The sequence below is a fragment of the Diplotaxodon limnothrissa genome, linkage group LG19, assembly GCF_057381915.1.
Source record: "Diplotaxodon limnothrissa isolate DT_005_m linkage group LG19, D_limnothrissa_male_GT1.1, whole genome shotgun sequence".
NCBI lineage: Eukaryota > Metazoa > Chordata > Actinopteri > Cichliformes > Cichlidae > Diplotaxodon > Diplotaxodon limnothrissa.
Window position 1 is genome coordinate 15,012,756 of NC_140614.1, and position 15,602 is coordinate 15,028,357.

A 15,602-nucleotide genomic window follows, 5' to 3' on the forward strand; every position below is an offset into this window, starting at 1 on the left:
GAGGATTAACAGAAATTATATACAATTAAAAACTAAACTTAAAGTGTTAATATTTATAATATTTCACAATAAATTTGAAATGATTAGCATGAGGGGGTAAAATCGCCATAGTTTCATCACGTTTCGTCAGTACTTCCAAACAGTACTTCCAAACAGGGAAAGAAAAACTGAAAACTTCAAAGCAGCTTTAAAACACTAACAGCAGTTAAGAAGCTAATCAAGGGTGATTTTAACCCCCTAACCCTACCCTTAAAACTATTCTCAAAATTCTAATATAAAGTCCACACATGTGAAGGCACCTTATTTTCTGGAAATAGTACTGCACTTTGAATATAAACATTATGTAGATAATAGGTATTGATTTGCAAATAACTGTAAATGAATAACTTGAGGTTATGATATAATGATATACTACTATTCTATAGTGTTATCTTATCGTATGTGTTATCTTTAAAGATATAGATATATACTTTCCAGGTCAACTTGACAGAAAAGCAAGGTGAAATGTAAATGTTAACTCAAAGGTCAAATGTGAGATGATATTTAAAGGCCGTAGAATTGTGAGCATAGTCTCGAAGATAAAAAAGACATTTTATGAAAGCTTCACTAGAATCCCCACAAATTATTCCCTGTATACCTATATGCAAGAAACATAGTTTTAAATAGTTGTATATATATATATATATATATGTTTAATATCAATTTGACATTGAAATCAATCTATTGACCTTGAAGGAGAGGTCAGAGGTCAAATGTGACCTAATATTTTAAACCTTTATACGGTGCACTTGTAAAAATCACAGTTTATAGTTATAAGACATTTTTTTGGGATCAATTTTCTTCCAATAAATCATAGATTTGACCTTAAAGACCCTGGTGGATGTAAGCCAGATTTCAGTGGTTTGTTAACATGACTCTACTTTACACTCCTACCAAGTTTTATCAGAATTCATTCAAAACCTCTCCCGCTGTTGTATTTACATACAGAATGACATGCCTGCACCCATGCACGTACGCAAATGCTATCAGAAAAATACATCCCCCCCTTAGTGGAGGTACTTATTATGGCGTCACAAGTGCAAGATGGTTTGATATCAAATGGCACCACATTCTTTAAACAATAAAAAACTCTGTGTTTGACGGTAAAAAGAACAAAACACTAGACTTTAATTTGAATCTTGGCCGTGTTTATCCTTCCTTCACGTGTCACATCTGTCTGTAGTCCATCACACACAGTGACAAACAGAAAAAGCTGAAAACACTTCCCAGTCGTCTGAGTTCAGGTTGAACAGCATATCTTCAGGCACGTATTCTGTTTGTTGGCACAGGAGCAAAAATTCCCATTAAGTAAGCTGCTTATTATTCCACTGCAGCCCCAGATTTAATAAACACAATTACAAATCGCAAAGAAATCTTTAATGAGCTTGATAAATGATATGGAGCAATCTTCTTATGTGTCGTATCAGATTTTTAACTAATTATGGAACTGTGGCTTGTCATATGTGTGCAAATAGAAACACGAACATGCTCACAAGTCTTAAAAAAATCATCCACTTAATATGAGATAAAAGGTGGTGCAAGTTCTCTCAGATTTCTTTGTGGATTCATGTCTTTGCACTGCCCTGTTAAAGGCTTTCAGAACACATTCTACAAGATCACGAGTTAAGCATCAAACCAGCTTTCTGACTCACTGTCCTTGTGACTGCGATCATTTCTGCTGAAAATACAGTCTAGCTACCCCCTCTTGTGGCGCAAGGTTGGAATGGCAACAAGTGAAAATTGCTGTGTAAAAATAAAGACTGAAGACCTGAGACTGATGGCCTCAGGAACACATAGTAAAGGGTCAGGAAAACAAATGTCAATGAAAATGTTGATAGAGTTTGGGTGCTGCTAATTGAAGAGCCAGACAATATAATGATATTAATGATATTATTAATAATAATAATAATAATTTGATATCTTTCATTTACTTTGAAATGTGCCCAGTCTCTAATTATAAGTGTTCGGACCGTGCATTGCACCTGAGTGATGGTTACAAGGAAACAACACATGGCTTTAATTAAATGCTGATTATTGCCACTAATGACCTAATGTTCTCTGTCAGTCATTTGTCTCTCCCCAATGATTTCATTTGGACAAACATGGTGCCAAGGCCCTGACATGGTATACCATTTAGACTATCACTCTGCATTGCACTATTGATGTCAGTAACTGCATGTACCTGCAAAAAATAATCAAAATAAGTTCCAAATACGTGATTACAATGATTCCTCTATGGTAGTGGAGCATTTGTGATTCCTCTGGTTCGGCTGCCACACACCAGCAACTGCAGTGAGCCTGTGATGGCTATGTATTACAACAGAAACTGTGATTTCCTCACTATTTTCTTCTCCGAAATGAGCTCCCGTGCCAGTGGGAAATAAGCAGCATGCATTACACTGAACGTTTGACCTAATCTGTGTCATTTCAACTTGATGGCCATTTTGCTATTCTCCCTGTCTGATAGGTTACGATGACGCATCCTATCACATTCTTTTACTGCTTCCTTGTCATGAGTGAAGGGCTTGCATCAAGCAACACACCCCGCAGGAGCGTTCCCTTCCAAGGTAAGACATCTTATTTACATGATAGTTTGAAAGAGAGCCTAACAGCAGTACACAGTGACTAATGAAGAGCAAATTATTTTATATACTATGCAGTGTGATATATATATATATATATATATATATATATATATATATATATATATATAGATATATATATATATATATATAGATATATATATATATAACACTAAAGGAGCTCTGCTGGAGAGATGGAAAATATTAACAGAAGATGTTGGTGTTTTAAAGTTGGTGTCAGAGATCACTGCCTAACATTTCAGTCCAGGTCTAGATTTGGTGATCGGATAAGTAGGTATGAAAAATGTATTATTCCCATTCCTGATTTCCTTTTATTGTATGTTTGTCACACAGATTTAAATACATTTAAAAATTAATTTAAAAATGTAAATATTAGACAAATATAACATAACATAGCATATATTAGACAAATATATTCTACTCCAGATGTTATTGGAGACACACCTTTTAAAAGTTCAACTTTTGTCTGGTCAGTCCACAGAGTATTTTTCCAAGTCTTGGGGATCATCAAGATGTTTTCTTGCAAAACTGAGATGAGCCTTTACCCGTATGTTCCTTTTGCTTAGCAGTGGTTTTTGTCTTGACTGACTTTAACTGAGGCAAGTGGGACCTGCAGTTCCTTGGATGTTGTTATAAACACCTTCATTAAAAAACTTGCTTGTGTTATCTTTGTCTAATATTTACATTTGTTTGATGATCTAAAACATTTAAGTGTGACAAACATACAAAATAACAGGAAATCAGGAAGGGGGCGAACACTTTTTCTGCAGCACTTTATAATCTGAAGCGCTGTCTCTATAGACTGGCTGTCATCTTGCTAGACACCAGTTCTATCACGATTGTAATATTTCATCACATGATGAAAGGTTATCACAGAATAATCCTCTATTGTTATGCAGTGACCTTTTATTTTTGGTAACAGTGCACCCACATCATGCCAGAGCATATCAGAGCCACTGGATCCCCTCACTTTAGGTGTCAAGGGTTCTTGTTTCTCCTTCAAATCCATTGCATACACCATCATGCTTTAACAGTCATGCTAATTGGTTTCTGGAGCAATGTCACTATTATTATTATTATTATTATTATAACCATTATTATGCAGCTAAAATTCAGCTTTTTGACCTAACCTAGGCAAATATTTGTAGGGTCACCTTCGACAAAGCATTGATATACATATATATTACAATATATATGATTAAGAATATTCTAAATCAAAGCACACAGTTATAATAAAACAGGCATTTATGCATTTTTGTTGAAAACTTGATAGACTACGCAACATAACACATCAAAGCGGACATTATTAAAATGCATGGGTTTGAATGATAACCTCAAGCTCCTTGTCCACCTGTCTGCCCTAGACATAAACTTGAAACAGTTCAAAGAGTCTGGCTTTGACAGTTTGAGCTCTTTGATGGTAAGAGAAGACATTGGTCAGCTTGTCCTTGGTGCCAGAGGGAAAGTGCTCACCCTTAGCTTGGATGACATCACCAAACAGACCAGCGAGGTATGACCTTTGTTTGTCTGAGTAGACCGCTGTGCTCTACTTCAGAATGGCGACCCCTTTTTAATGTGAAAGAATTAATCTGCAGGTTTCAAAATACTCAAATAGAGAACCATAAGAAGCTTGTCAAACATAAAAGAGTCTTGGTCATTACCAGTAGTTTTTTCTTCCAGAATAAATGGGCTGTGAGCTCTGCAGATAAAGACCTCTGTCAGATGAAGGGCAAGAGTGCTGAGGTATAGTAAAAAGTTAGCAAATATTATCAGCTCTACGTGGAGGTTTTCACTCCCAAACACAACTTACAGTTTGGGACTTTATTCTTTTATTTTTGTATGGTCTTCCAACAGGAATGTGATAACTTTATCAGGACCCTGCACACAATGGGGGACAGTAAAATGCTTGTGTGTGGGACAAATGCTTTCAACCCTGTGTGTGACTATATGGTAAGTATCTTTGTAAAAGCAAACTTAGAATACACAGGACCAAACGTAAAGACATGGATATGCCACTAAATCAGGAAAATAAAATATCCGAAATGGGAAAAGAGATGATGAATATATTTCCAAAGACAAGCATCGGCTTGTGTTTCAATTTGCAGCTGGAGCAACAGAGCAAAAATATATAAAATTAACAATTTAGTGGAAATAATGCATAATATTCAAACAGACACCGTTTTATATAGTGTGGGATTTATTTTATTACTTTACATCTTCAACAGTAAAATATTAAACTTCAGGGACTGACCTGTCATCTATGGTTGCTAAATAGCTTTATAGATAATCTTAGCCTAACTGTTTGTACCATCATTGTAAACAGTCATATTGTTTGCAGCATTATATTTATTGATTTATTTATTAAGGAAATATAAAATGAAGTGCTAGTTGGTGATCTTTAGATGAAATCGGAGGCTATTAAAAAAGGTTTGGCAGAACAAGGTTATTTAACCTTATTACAGTTCATAATTAGGTATTTTAGTAATAGAGAGTCAGAGATATTGTTTCGATTTTTTTATTTACCCTTTGGCATGAAAATGAATAAGGCATGCTAGTTCACTTGGCATGAAATTAATTACTTTTGTTACTTACAATCACACACAGAGAAAGTGCAGGACACATGAGGAAACCAGCAGGACAAATACTATACACACGGGAGACTAGAACAAATGTGTGCACCTGAACAACAACACAAAAACTCAGCTTGAAAAAATAAAAATGAAAACAAGAAACAAAAGTCAAAAATATGACAAGAAAATGCAATACTACACCAAACTCTGCCATTACTGTAACAGCTTATAGTACTTTGTAAAGTTTAGCATGTAGTGAAAACACTGTCCACACTGATTAATAACGTGAGACCCTTAAACATGATTTAATCTTTTAACAGACTTTAACAAACGGAACGCTCTCCTTGGAAAGAAAAACACAAACAGGTCGGGGGAAAATTCCTTTTGACCCCTACCAACGCTTTGCGACCTTTATGGATGGTGAGTAGCTGTATGTATTCTTCTTCCTTTGATGAATAATAGTCTGGCATAAGAAAGAAGAAGAAAGTGTGTACATTATTGAGCCCCGTGGGGAAATTGCTCTCTGCATTTAACCCATTCACTCAGTGAAGCAGTGGGCAGCCATTGGGTGCCCGGGGAGCAGTGTGTAGGGACGGTACCTTGCTCAGGGGTACCTCAGGGTAGCTGTTAAGGGGAATCGAACCCCCGACCTTCCGATCATGGGGCAACCACTCTACCTACTGAGCTATCCCTGCTGATGAGATTCCAGAAAGCTAAAGCTTTTTCCTCTCCACTCAAAAGGTGATACTTTGTACTCTGCTGCTTCGACAAACTTTCTGGGTACAGAATCGGTGTTCCAGAGATTCGGACTAAACCCTGTCAAGACTGAATTAAAACGCTCCTGGTTAAATGGTAATTTCATCTTTCTGGACATGTAACCCAATTATGTACCTCATTATAAGGTGTCAGATACCTGAGACAGACCTTAATAGCTCCACCTTGTAAAACTCTTAACTATTTGATCTCATATTGTAAATGGTTTGACCCAGATCCCACCATGATTTCCATAAGCCTCATTGAAGCAAGCAAAAATAGCAGCAAGGGTGAAGATGGCAACGTGTTTCTGTTCTTCTATGAAAATGCTGTGGAGGAACTTCACGGCAGCATCCCAGTGTCCAGGATTGCTCGTGTGTGTAAGGTAGCTACTGTAAACTCATCTGATAAAGAAAATATCAAGGCCATGTTCGTGTGCAATAAATGTCTTTGTAACGTGGCACAAATGTTACAATTGTTTATGGGTTTGGTTTTAGAGCGACTTGGGGGGCAAAAGGACACTACAGCAAAAGTGGACTTCTTTCCTGAAAGCCAGACTGAACTGTCCATTTGGAGATGTTGGCTCACCATCTTTGGTCCAGGATGTTTTTCTCCTCTCAGACGAGAATGACTGGAGGAACAGCGTCTTCTACGCCACATTCATCTCCAACTCGTAAGCTGTGTTAATTTGTATTATAGCATCATTATTTTGCATGTACAGTACTGATAAAACCAAAGCAACAGTATACTGTAATGACTTCATGAGTTCAATGTTCCAGTGTAGTTTGATTAAATGATTTTTGCGACTGGGTGATGGATGTCCAGATAAATATATAAAAGGTGCCATTTTTAGGTCAAAGTGAATTAATTTAATCAAAATCTTGCACGACAGCTCAGGTCATCTCATCATAGCTTGCAGCAATTGTTCACTGCTAGAAATATGGTGGTGCACCATGTTTCTCTTAGAACTTTCTGTAGTTTGTCACAAAGCCACCTAGTAAATAATCTCAGGATTAAATCACAAGGCAGAGTAAAAGTGAACAAACACAAGAGACAATAAACAACAACAGATACCACAAGCTGGCTGATAATGATCTCAGAGGTCTAGTATCTCAAAACTAGCTATCAGAAAAGGAAACAAGTCCAGTGGGTGAAGATGTATCTCCATTCACAGCGGATCATAGAAAACCCCTACTTACTGATGAATCAGGGTTAGAGATTTAAGAAAAGGGTGCATGTAAAGAGATGAAGAAGAGAGAGAGTGACACCACAGTGGAACTACTGAAGAGGGATAATTGGCCCAACCACACCTAACAGCTTCAAAGAACATTTCTGTAGCACTAAATTAAGGCGGCCAAGCATTCCTGACATTACAAGAGTCTGTTTGGAACATTTTCCAAGTCTGCAGGGAAAATGTGGTTAATATGGGCTAAAACAGCTGCTGTCATTACATGACAAAATGAGACATACCAAAATAAATTTAATTCAGCTTTTTCAAGTGAAATATTAGAATTATTTTCTGAGATAAAACATTTTGTGTTAAGTTGCAAACAAATACCAAGTACAGGTATAAGCAGTGTATCAGCAGTCATATATATGCTGTAGGGATTTTTTTGTATCTGTTGCAGGGAGCCCTCCTGTGATTGCAGTCACTCTGCTGTCTGTGCATACAAGCTGTCAGACATCAGCCAGGTGTTTAGTGGGAGGTTTCTGACTGAGTTGGATACTGGGAACTGGGACATATACACAGGAGAGGAGCCATCCCCCTACCCTGGTTCAGTGAGTATTAAGCCAAACTTTATATATTAACTGACTTTTTCCTTTTAAATAAAAAACAACATAATCTGACTTGCTTTCTGTCATATACTCAGTGCATTGATGATGAAATGCGTGCCAGCGGCCTGACGAGCTCTTTGAACCTCTCAGACACAACGCTGTTGTTTGTAAAGAACCACCCTCTGATGGAGGGTGTGGTTTCACCAATGACTGGCAAGCCTCTGCTTTTCAAGGCAATGACGCATTTTTCGAACATTGTAGTGGACCAAGTCACGTCACTGGATGGACAACAGCACCTGATTATGTTCGTCGGCACAGGTGCACATTCATCCATGCCAGTAACAAAATCACACAAGACAGATGAATCACACTGACAGATGAAGCTCCATGATGGATTCATTTCTCTTTCCCACAGATACTGGTTGGCTGCAGAAGGCGGTGAAGTTTGAAGGTGAGGACGGGCGTATCATTGAGGAGCTGCAGCTGTTTAAAGAGCCTCAGCCTGTGGATTTCCTGCAGCTTTCCTCCAAGACTGTAAGGTTCACTAATTTTGTCCAAATGCAAAACTAAGCTGGGAAATCTTTAACTTGAGTTTAATGGCTGTCTTACTCAGCTCTGAGCAGTAGTAATTTAAATATGCTTGTAAAGAGATGGCTGTAAACTCGTTTTGTTTGTTTGTTTTTTCCCTGTAGGGCCATCTGTACAGTGGCACCAGTAATGCAGTTGTTCAGATTAATCTTAGAGACTGTAGCCGCTACACATCATGTGATGACTGCCTTCTTGCCAGAGATCCATACTGTGGCTGGGACCAGATCAGAAGCCAGTGTGCATCGGTTTTTGGTGCATCAAACTCATCAATGTAAGCCAAATTACTGACCATGCTAAAGAGCGAGAGTGCTAAGCTTTGGACTAAATGAAGGTTTTTCCCTCCTTCTAGGATTCAGAGTCTCAGTAATGGAGACATCACGATGTGCCCACCCTCTGAGTGTAAGTGCAGCATTCATTCTCTTGCAGTGCAAGCAAGTGCAGGCTGACAAAAACAGATCACTAATTTTTACCATTTACAACAACATGGAGATATAAAGAGCTTTTGTTTTGTTTGATCTGTCCCTCAGCAAAAAAGAAACCTGTCACTGTCTACTTCAACGTCAACATATCTCAGCTCCTCCCATGTTCCCCTGACACCAACCTACCAATCATCTGGTACTTTTCTCACAACGTCCTTCATTTTGGTCCACAATTCACTGTATTGAGTCTGGGTCTCATCATCAGACCTTCCTATTCTGATGCTGGACTGTACAGATGTGAGACAGTAGAAGCAGTGAAGGGCAGAGTCCACAGAAAAACCATTGCTCAGTACCTTGTTAAGGTTCACGACACTGATGCCATTATGACGAACCTGAGGGCTGCTGTTTGCATAATGGCTGCTGTTGTTTCCTTGGTCTCATTTTCCAAAGCTGTGTTTATGGTGATTGGATACCTAAAGTCAAAAAAAGGAAACATTCGACGTGGCAACAAGAACTGCAACAACCATCAAATGAGGCCTTGTAATTATTAGGAACCAAGCACGTTAAAGATGCATGGAGGAAGGCCCGCTTCAAAGTGGGAAGGATGCTAGCACAAAAGGACACCGGCAATAGCATCAGTGTTTGTGAGATCTCAGACCGGTGCTCTTCTTCTACTCCTCTACCTTTGTTACATTTAATGCAAAAAAAGGAAATAAAAAACAGACCATATGAAAACAGTCATGGAATTCCAAACTCAGCATCATTACACCCACTGAAATTGTTACCTCTTCCAAAATACAGTGATTCAATAAAATGATTGGACATTATATTTTATTGTCATATTTGTGAGCCAAACAGTGCCAGTGTCGACCTATGGACTTTGGAGTTTGTGTATTTTATTTATTAGGCACAATGTTATGTAATTTATCTTGACTTTTATCTGTTTTTTTTTTAATTTCACAGCTTTTGCTACATTTATACTAAACCAAAGTAATTAAATAATAGAAAAACAATTAAATTACAGAAAAACTCTTGTTTTTGCTTTTTTCCAGTAAGAAAAACAAGTCTGCATAATGACCTACGTGAAAATTTTCCTGCAATTTTGCTTATCACAGTTTAAGCCCAAAGAGTCATGTTGACATATTTTTTTTCATTTAATACAGCAGCATTTGTTTATAATGTAGAAAAACTAAGACCTGTGGCTGAAAGTTCACTTCGCTTTCTTATTTGAAGATATGTCAGAATTAAATTTATACTTAAGCTTTACACTGACAGAAAGAGGAGTTTCACTGGTTGAGCATTGATGCAACAGCTGAGATATGATGCTATATAAATAAAATTGAATCTAATTGGTCCAACTTGACATCAAAGTGGGTCTTATGTGGCCCACAATGTCAAATGAGTTTGACATCTCTGCCTTATGATATTTAAGGACTCCGCTGTAGATAAGAGACATTAAAATGTTTTTTTCAATTAAAAACCTTCAAAAATAAAAATAAAGCACATGTTTCTATGATTTTTTATCTTTGAATATTTGACTTTAACCAGCGTGCAGGCCTCTTGTATCACCACAAAGTCCATTCTAATCATACAGTATGCATGTTGGAAGCTGCTACCGTATCACATTTCTTTTTAAATACGTACTCAATTAAGGATGATGAGGAAAGCTTTAAGTACATTTTACATTTCCTCTCACCTGCAATGATTGGCTGAGCTGTTTGATGGCATCATGTATAAAGGAGTAGGCTGCACTGGTTGCTAGCACAGCATAATTCAGGGCACCCTCAGCTTTGTGTGCTCAGCCTGTAGCACAGCATTCAGAAATAATGGCAGCTAGTCCATCCAGCTTCTCACTGTCTGCAGTGATTATTACTGCAGCTATTGGATGACATATAGCTGTCACTGTGATTATGGCTCCAGTCATTGCTGTGCTTTGGCTGTTACAACTTTGGCTTTGACACAGGAGTTAATGGGTGTGTGCATATGCAGTGGTGGTTGGGTTGGGTGAGTGTTAGATTGAAAGAGCTGTGTGTGCGCTCTTATGCTGTGCATTGCTAACACACCTGTCACAGAAGCGCTGTAGGTTCGGATAGCAGTACGGGTAGGCATGCATACAACAGCATAGATTACACCATAGAGCTACAAGAAACAACAGCCAGGAAGAACTGCTGTGCTCTCATGCAGCAGCTTTTACAATGAGAAATAAATGCCACATTATCTTACCACATAACTTGTAACACATAAGCTGTTCATGTGGATCAGGATCACAGTAAAAGTCTAGATGAATATTGCCATTCGTGATTCCTAAAGGTCAACTATTCATTTTTTTTAAACTTTCTGACATGTATGTATACGGCTATAATAGTAGCTGTTCATATGAAACATGGCTAAAGTTTCAAATAATGAGCTCAACATTTGTACATGAGCCAAAAAGCTCAGGCTTCACACTGCTTTAAACACTCTTTTTTTATCCTGGATTTTTATCTTGTATAATCATCATGTCAGCTCATTGATCTGCCAAGGGCGCCTAACATTACAAGTGCTAGTAGCAGCAGAATTATTTATTTCCTTGCATGTTGGCACCACATGCCTGTCTGGAACGGGGTTAAGCATCACTCCATCAGCGACTGGATTGGACTACAGCCACTATACGGGTATTCATTTTCTACATCAGTATAGTGCAGTACCACCAGCAATGCTGATCCACATGGCTGCCCACTATGTTGCTTGTTTACATCTTCCTGTCACAAGCAGAGAGGAATTGAGATGTTGGAGCTGGGAAAAAGCACTATAGGTCCTCTTTAAGGGGCTTTGTAATTACAAGGACTGGCTGCCAAAATATTTGTCCTTGCATCATCAGTATCCTTTAAAATGAGTGTAAAGGTGAGTCCACCCACCCCAGTAGATCAATGTGAAAACAACCTTCTGGGTTTAGATAACAGAAAGCACTTGAGGACATGTGCCAGACTCACTTTGCTTCATTAATCCTTCTGTAAGCTGTTCAAATCCATGCTTCTCACTAGATGGCAGCATGGGATGTATTTGGAGAAGCTGTGTGTTTTTTATCTGCAGCCGTTGAGGAAAAAGGGGGAGGAAAAAAGAAACAACATTAGTTTTTTAAAGTGGCCTTGAACTGAGCTCTGTGGTGATGGTGTAATTAGTTCTCAGGGGAATGAAAACTGCTCTCTAAATGTCGGCTGGTTCTCCCTTTTCTGTCTGTCTTTTTACTCTCTTTCCCATGTGCCTCAGTCATTCTCTCCTCCACGTCTATACCCAGTGCTTTTTCTATTCCTTCGTCATCGCTTTTCCCGTGCCTCTTGTAGACTTTCTCCCCTCAACTCGAAGGCAGAAATGTGACTGGAATAGTTACTTTTTCCTTTGGAAGCATTTTGTGAAAAGTTAACTCACATATGTGAATAAGTAAATAGAAATATGTTGAAATTTGGAGATGAGAGGAAACATAAACCGGAAAACATTGATTGTTGTCTGTAATTAGACTGAAGTGACTAAACCGGATTTATAAAAGGAAAGATAATGAAATGCCATTGCAAGCACATACATGAAAGACACATTTAGGGACTGCATCTGGGAGTGTGCGATTTAGGATTCAATTATACAGCTGTTGTAATCAGATAACTTCACAAGTTTTAAGAGAGAACCTGCTGCTAATACTCATCTGTATAACTGTATCTGTAAGTGTGTCCAGTGTTTATGCCTTGAAAAACATCACTGAAGATGAAAGGTTTCCTGTTGGCCACCAGCCTAGCATTGATTATTCACAAGTGAAAGCAGATAAGCACTGCATAGATCAGTAGAAGTTCAGACGATACCATTTCCACAGTCAGAAACATTGGCCTGTAAACCACAGTCCCACTCTGATTTCCTCAAATAGTTATTTCAACACACAAAATGAAGAAATGATAACCCCACTTAACATTCTTGGTATACTGCACATATCACTATCATGTGTTAGTATCATTTGCTGCCACAAGATGGCAGTCATGCATAACTATAATGTCCAGTTAAGTAAGTATAGTATTGAAATCTGCCAACTACTTTTTTTTTTTAAAAGGTGTGTAGTTGGTCAACTCCAGACTATGTTATCTAAGAGGTTCAGTTGTCTGCCAAGGAAATATGGGAGTCTTTTAGTTTACTGAGTGCGCTAACGTTTGAATAGTTTTGAAAACTGCTCTGAGATCACAGCTACTGCCTTAAAAATAAAATAATACAAAACACTATGAACAGCTCTCTGTTCTCTGTGTGACATCTTGTTATACTTCTTTTCCACACAGTAGAAAGATCTGCACCTCTGTTAGTTGAGGAACACACCTCTTTGGATCTTGGTTTCCAACCTTCTTCTCCATGGGGGGGCTCTCTCTGCATGTAGCATTCTTGATCTTGAGGATTGCTGTTGTAGTGGCACATGCCATTTCACTGGTTTCTGTGATGCTGGTCGTGGGGATGGTGTGCAGGGCTGTGATAATGTATGTAAGCATTGTGTTGGAACTTTGTCACTGAGCTGGCGGGTGTTTGTGTGTTTAGTCTGGCTGCAGTCTTCATCCTCAGCTCACTTGTGTTCCCATTGTGGTTTGAGTCTTCAGCTTTAATGGTCGATCCCTTTTTTTGATGCCGGACCACTGAGGTCCCAGCTGCTTCTTGGTCAGATTGGATGTTGTTCTTCAGCCCATCCACAGATTTGCTGTTTAAAAGGTGGATCCAAATCCAGCTGCTGTTGATGTGCCAAACAAAGGGGTTACTTTGTTAGGGACTGGCTGCACTACTTGAAGCTGATAGGAAGGCAAACATAACCTGAATAACCACTTGTAACTGAGCTCCACAGAAGAGCATCTCTGAACACAGAACCTGGTGAACCTTGATAGAGATGAGCAGCAGAAGACCACACAGTGTGCCATTCCTTTCAGGTAAGAACAGGAAACTGAGCTAATGCTAGCACCTAAACTGGACAATAGAAGATTGTAAAAACATTGGTCAAAGGAGTTAAACTAAAGTACAAATGCTTTCAAACCTTCAGATGTGCAATCAAGAGCTCTATTTGCAGCACTGTTCAAGTTTACTTCAGTTTGTAGGGACTTTGCACATGAGCATGCCATGCATAAACTTTGATGTGAACACATTGTATAGCCTAAGAAATCATCACTAATATGTTTCGGGGCGTGACAGGGCACTACCACATGATCATGCATACCCTCATTCATGACATCAGGTTTCAAAGTCCAACATGGAGGCAAGTGTTGGGTGTAATGTATTCCACAATAACACATTACTATTATCACTTATATTGAGAATATAAGTTACTGAACTAAATTCAGTAACTTATATTGCAGTTACAATTTCATCATTACTTGGATTCCAAAGATTCTTTAGTTGTCTGCATACCAGGTGGACAGAAAAAATATATATGTTTTTCTTCCATCTAATTTCACTTTGTATGGAGGAGGTTGGTCTAAAAGTTATAAGGGGTGGACACATGGACATTACTTTACTTTTATTGTATGACAGGATGAGAGTGCGATGGTAAAATGCAATCTGGGTCCAGGACAGAAACAAAAATGTCTATTACGACCAGTGTTGGGACTAACGCGTTATTAAGTAACGCGTTACAGTAACTACGTTATTATTGTGGTAACGAGCACGGTAACTAGTTATTATGCCAAAACCGGGAACGCGTTACTCGTTACTGGGATTTAGATAGGCTCGTTATTCGTTACTTCGTGTGGTGGCTATCGCGAAGCTTCCACAGATTCAATAACATTAGCAAGTGGTGGAAGCCAGCAGTGGATGAAGGAAAAGGGAGGCAAGAGGAGAGACCCGAAGCGGCCGCTGGTCCGAGAGTGTCAGGTGAACTGAACTTCAGGTAAGAAGTTATAACCTGCAGTCCATCTGGGTCAGATATAAACCAAGTTTAGGTGGAGTTTATTTTCGTTATGCTGACTTTTTCGTACTGCGTGCTAGCTAGCATGACGGAGTTTCTATACAGCTGGGTGGGTGCTATGAAGTTAATGATGTTGAACTTTATTTTGTTCATAAGGTTAATTAGAGTTGCCAACCGTCCCGTAAAAAACGGAATCGTCTCGTATTCAGAGAAAATATTACGCGTTTCGTATTGAGGTGAAAAGGAACACAGTTTGTGTTTCAGCTACAATGAAAAAGACACAAAGCTGGAGTTATTCTGTGTTTATGCTGCACAGCTGCCTCTTCTTCTCTCATTCTCACCCCTCCCTCTCCTGTTTCTACTTCAATCATGAAACTGATCAATGATCAGCTGATCGGCTTTTCTCTCTTGTTTATTTATCGCCCACTTTGCGCCAGAAAAAGGAAACCAGCGGATGTCACGGTAAACAACAGCAGCACTTTTAAGCTTGATCAGCTGTTGTTAGAATTTATTTAATATTAATTTCTAGTATCAGCTGATGTTGGCTGGAGCCACAGCTGTAAAGCTGCTGGTCATGATATCGGTTTGGTTATCTGGTGAGAGGGAAACATGAGGATGAAACCAGGACATGTCCTTACTGAATCATCAGAGCTGTGATGGAGAAACAGGTTTACCTTTTAGGTGACATGAATGAGTTGAAGGGAAGTTATGAACTGTTTCTGAGAGACAAATAACACCAGGATCCTTTTCTAAGTAGCTGACAGCTGGTAACTGTGCAGGGGCGGATCTAGCAAAGTGTTGCCAGGGGTCCATGTAGGGCATTAACAGGGAAAGGGGGGCACAAGGAAATACTTTCTTATTCTCATTTAAAATGTCTCACTTTTAAAAAAATAATTATCTGAGTCTTGCAACAAACAATTGATAGATTGATGCATATATACCATCAAAACAGTGTACATCA

The 15,602-nt window shown here is 38.7% G+C and overlaps 1 protein-coding gene across 1 annotated transcript in view; it reads left to right on the forward strand.

Annotated features, from left to right (window-relative positions):
* LOC146611922 (semaphorin-4E-like) overlaps positions 1-9,511 on the forward strand; it is a 66,185-nt gene extending 56,674 nt beyond the window's left edge. Inside the window, exons 2-15 of the mRNA XM_085343415.1 lie at positions 2,507-2,606; positions 4,007-4,152; positions 4,323-4,385; positions 4,497-4,592; positions 5,533-5,632; positions 5,954-6,064; positions 6,202-6,350; positions 6,463-6,638; positions 7,594-7,744; positions 7,837-8,059; positions 8,157-8,275; positions 8,434-8,600; positions 8,679-8,728; positions 8,857-9,511. Coding sequence (XP_085199541.1) covers positions 2,513-2,606; positions 4,007-4,152; positions 4,323-4,385; positions 4,497-4,592; positions 5,533-5,632; positions 5,954-6,064; positions 6,202-6,350; positions 6,463-6,638; positions 7,594-7,744; positions 7,837-8,059; positions 8,157-8,275; positions 8,434-8,600; positions 8,679-8,728; positions 8,857-9,299 — 2,088 coding nt within the window. The 5' untranslated portion in view covers positions 2,507-2,512 and the 3' untranslated portion in view covers positions 9,300-9,511. The remainder of the gene's footprint in view (positions 1-2,506; positions 2,607-4,006; positions 4,153-4,322; positions 4,386-4,496; positions 4,593-5,532; positions 5,633-5,953; positions 6,065-6,201; positions 6,351-6,462; positions 6,639-7,593; positions 7,745-7,836; positions 8,060-8,156; positions 8,276-8,433; positions 8,601-8,678; positions 8,729-8,856) is intronic.
* The last annotated feature ends 6,091 nt before the right edge of the window (positions 9,512-15,602 follow it).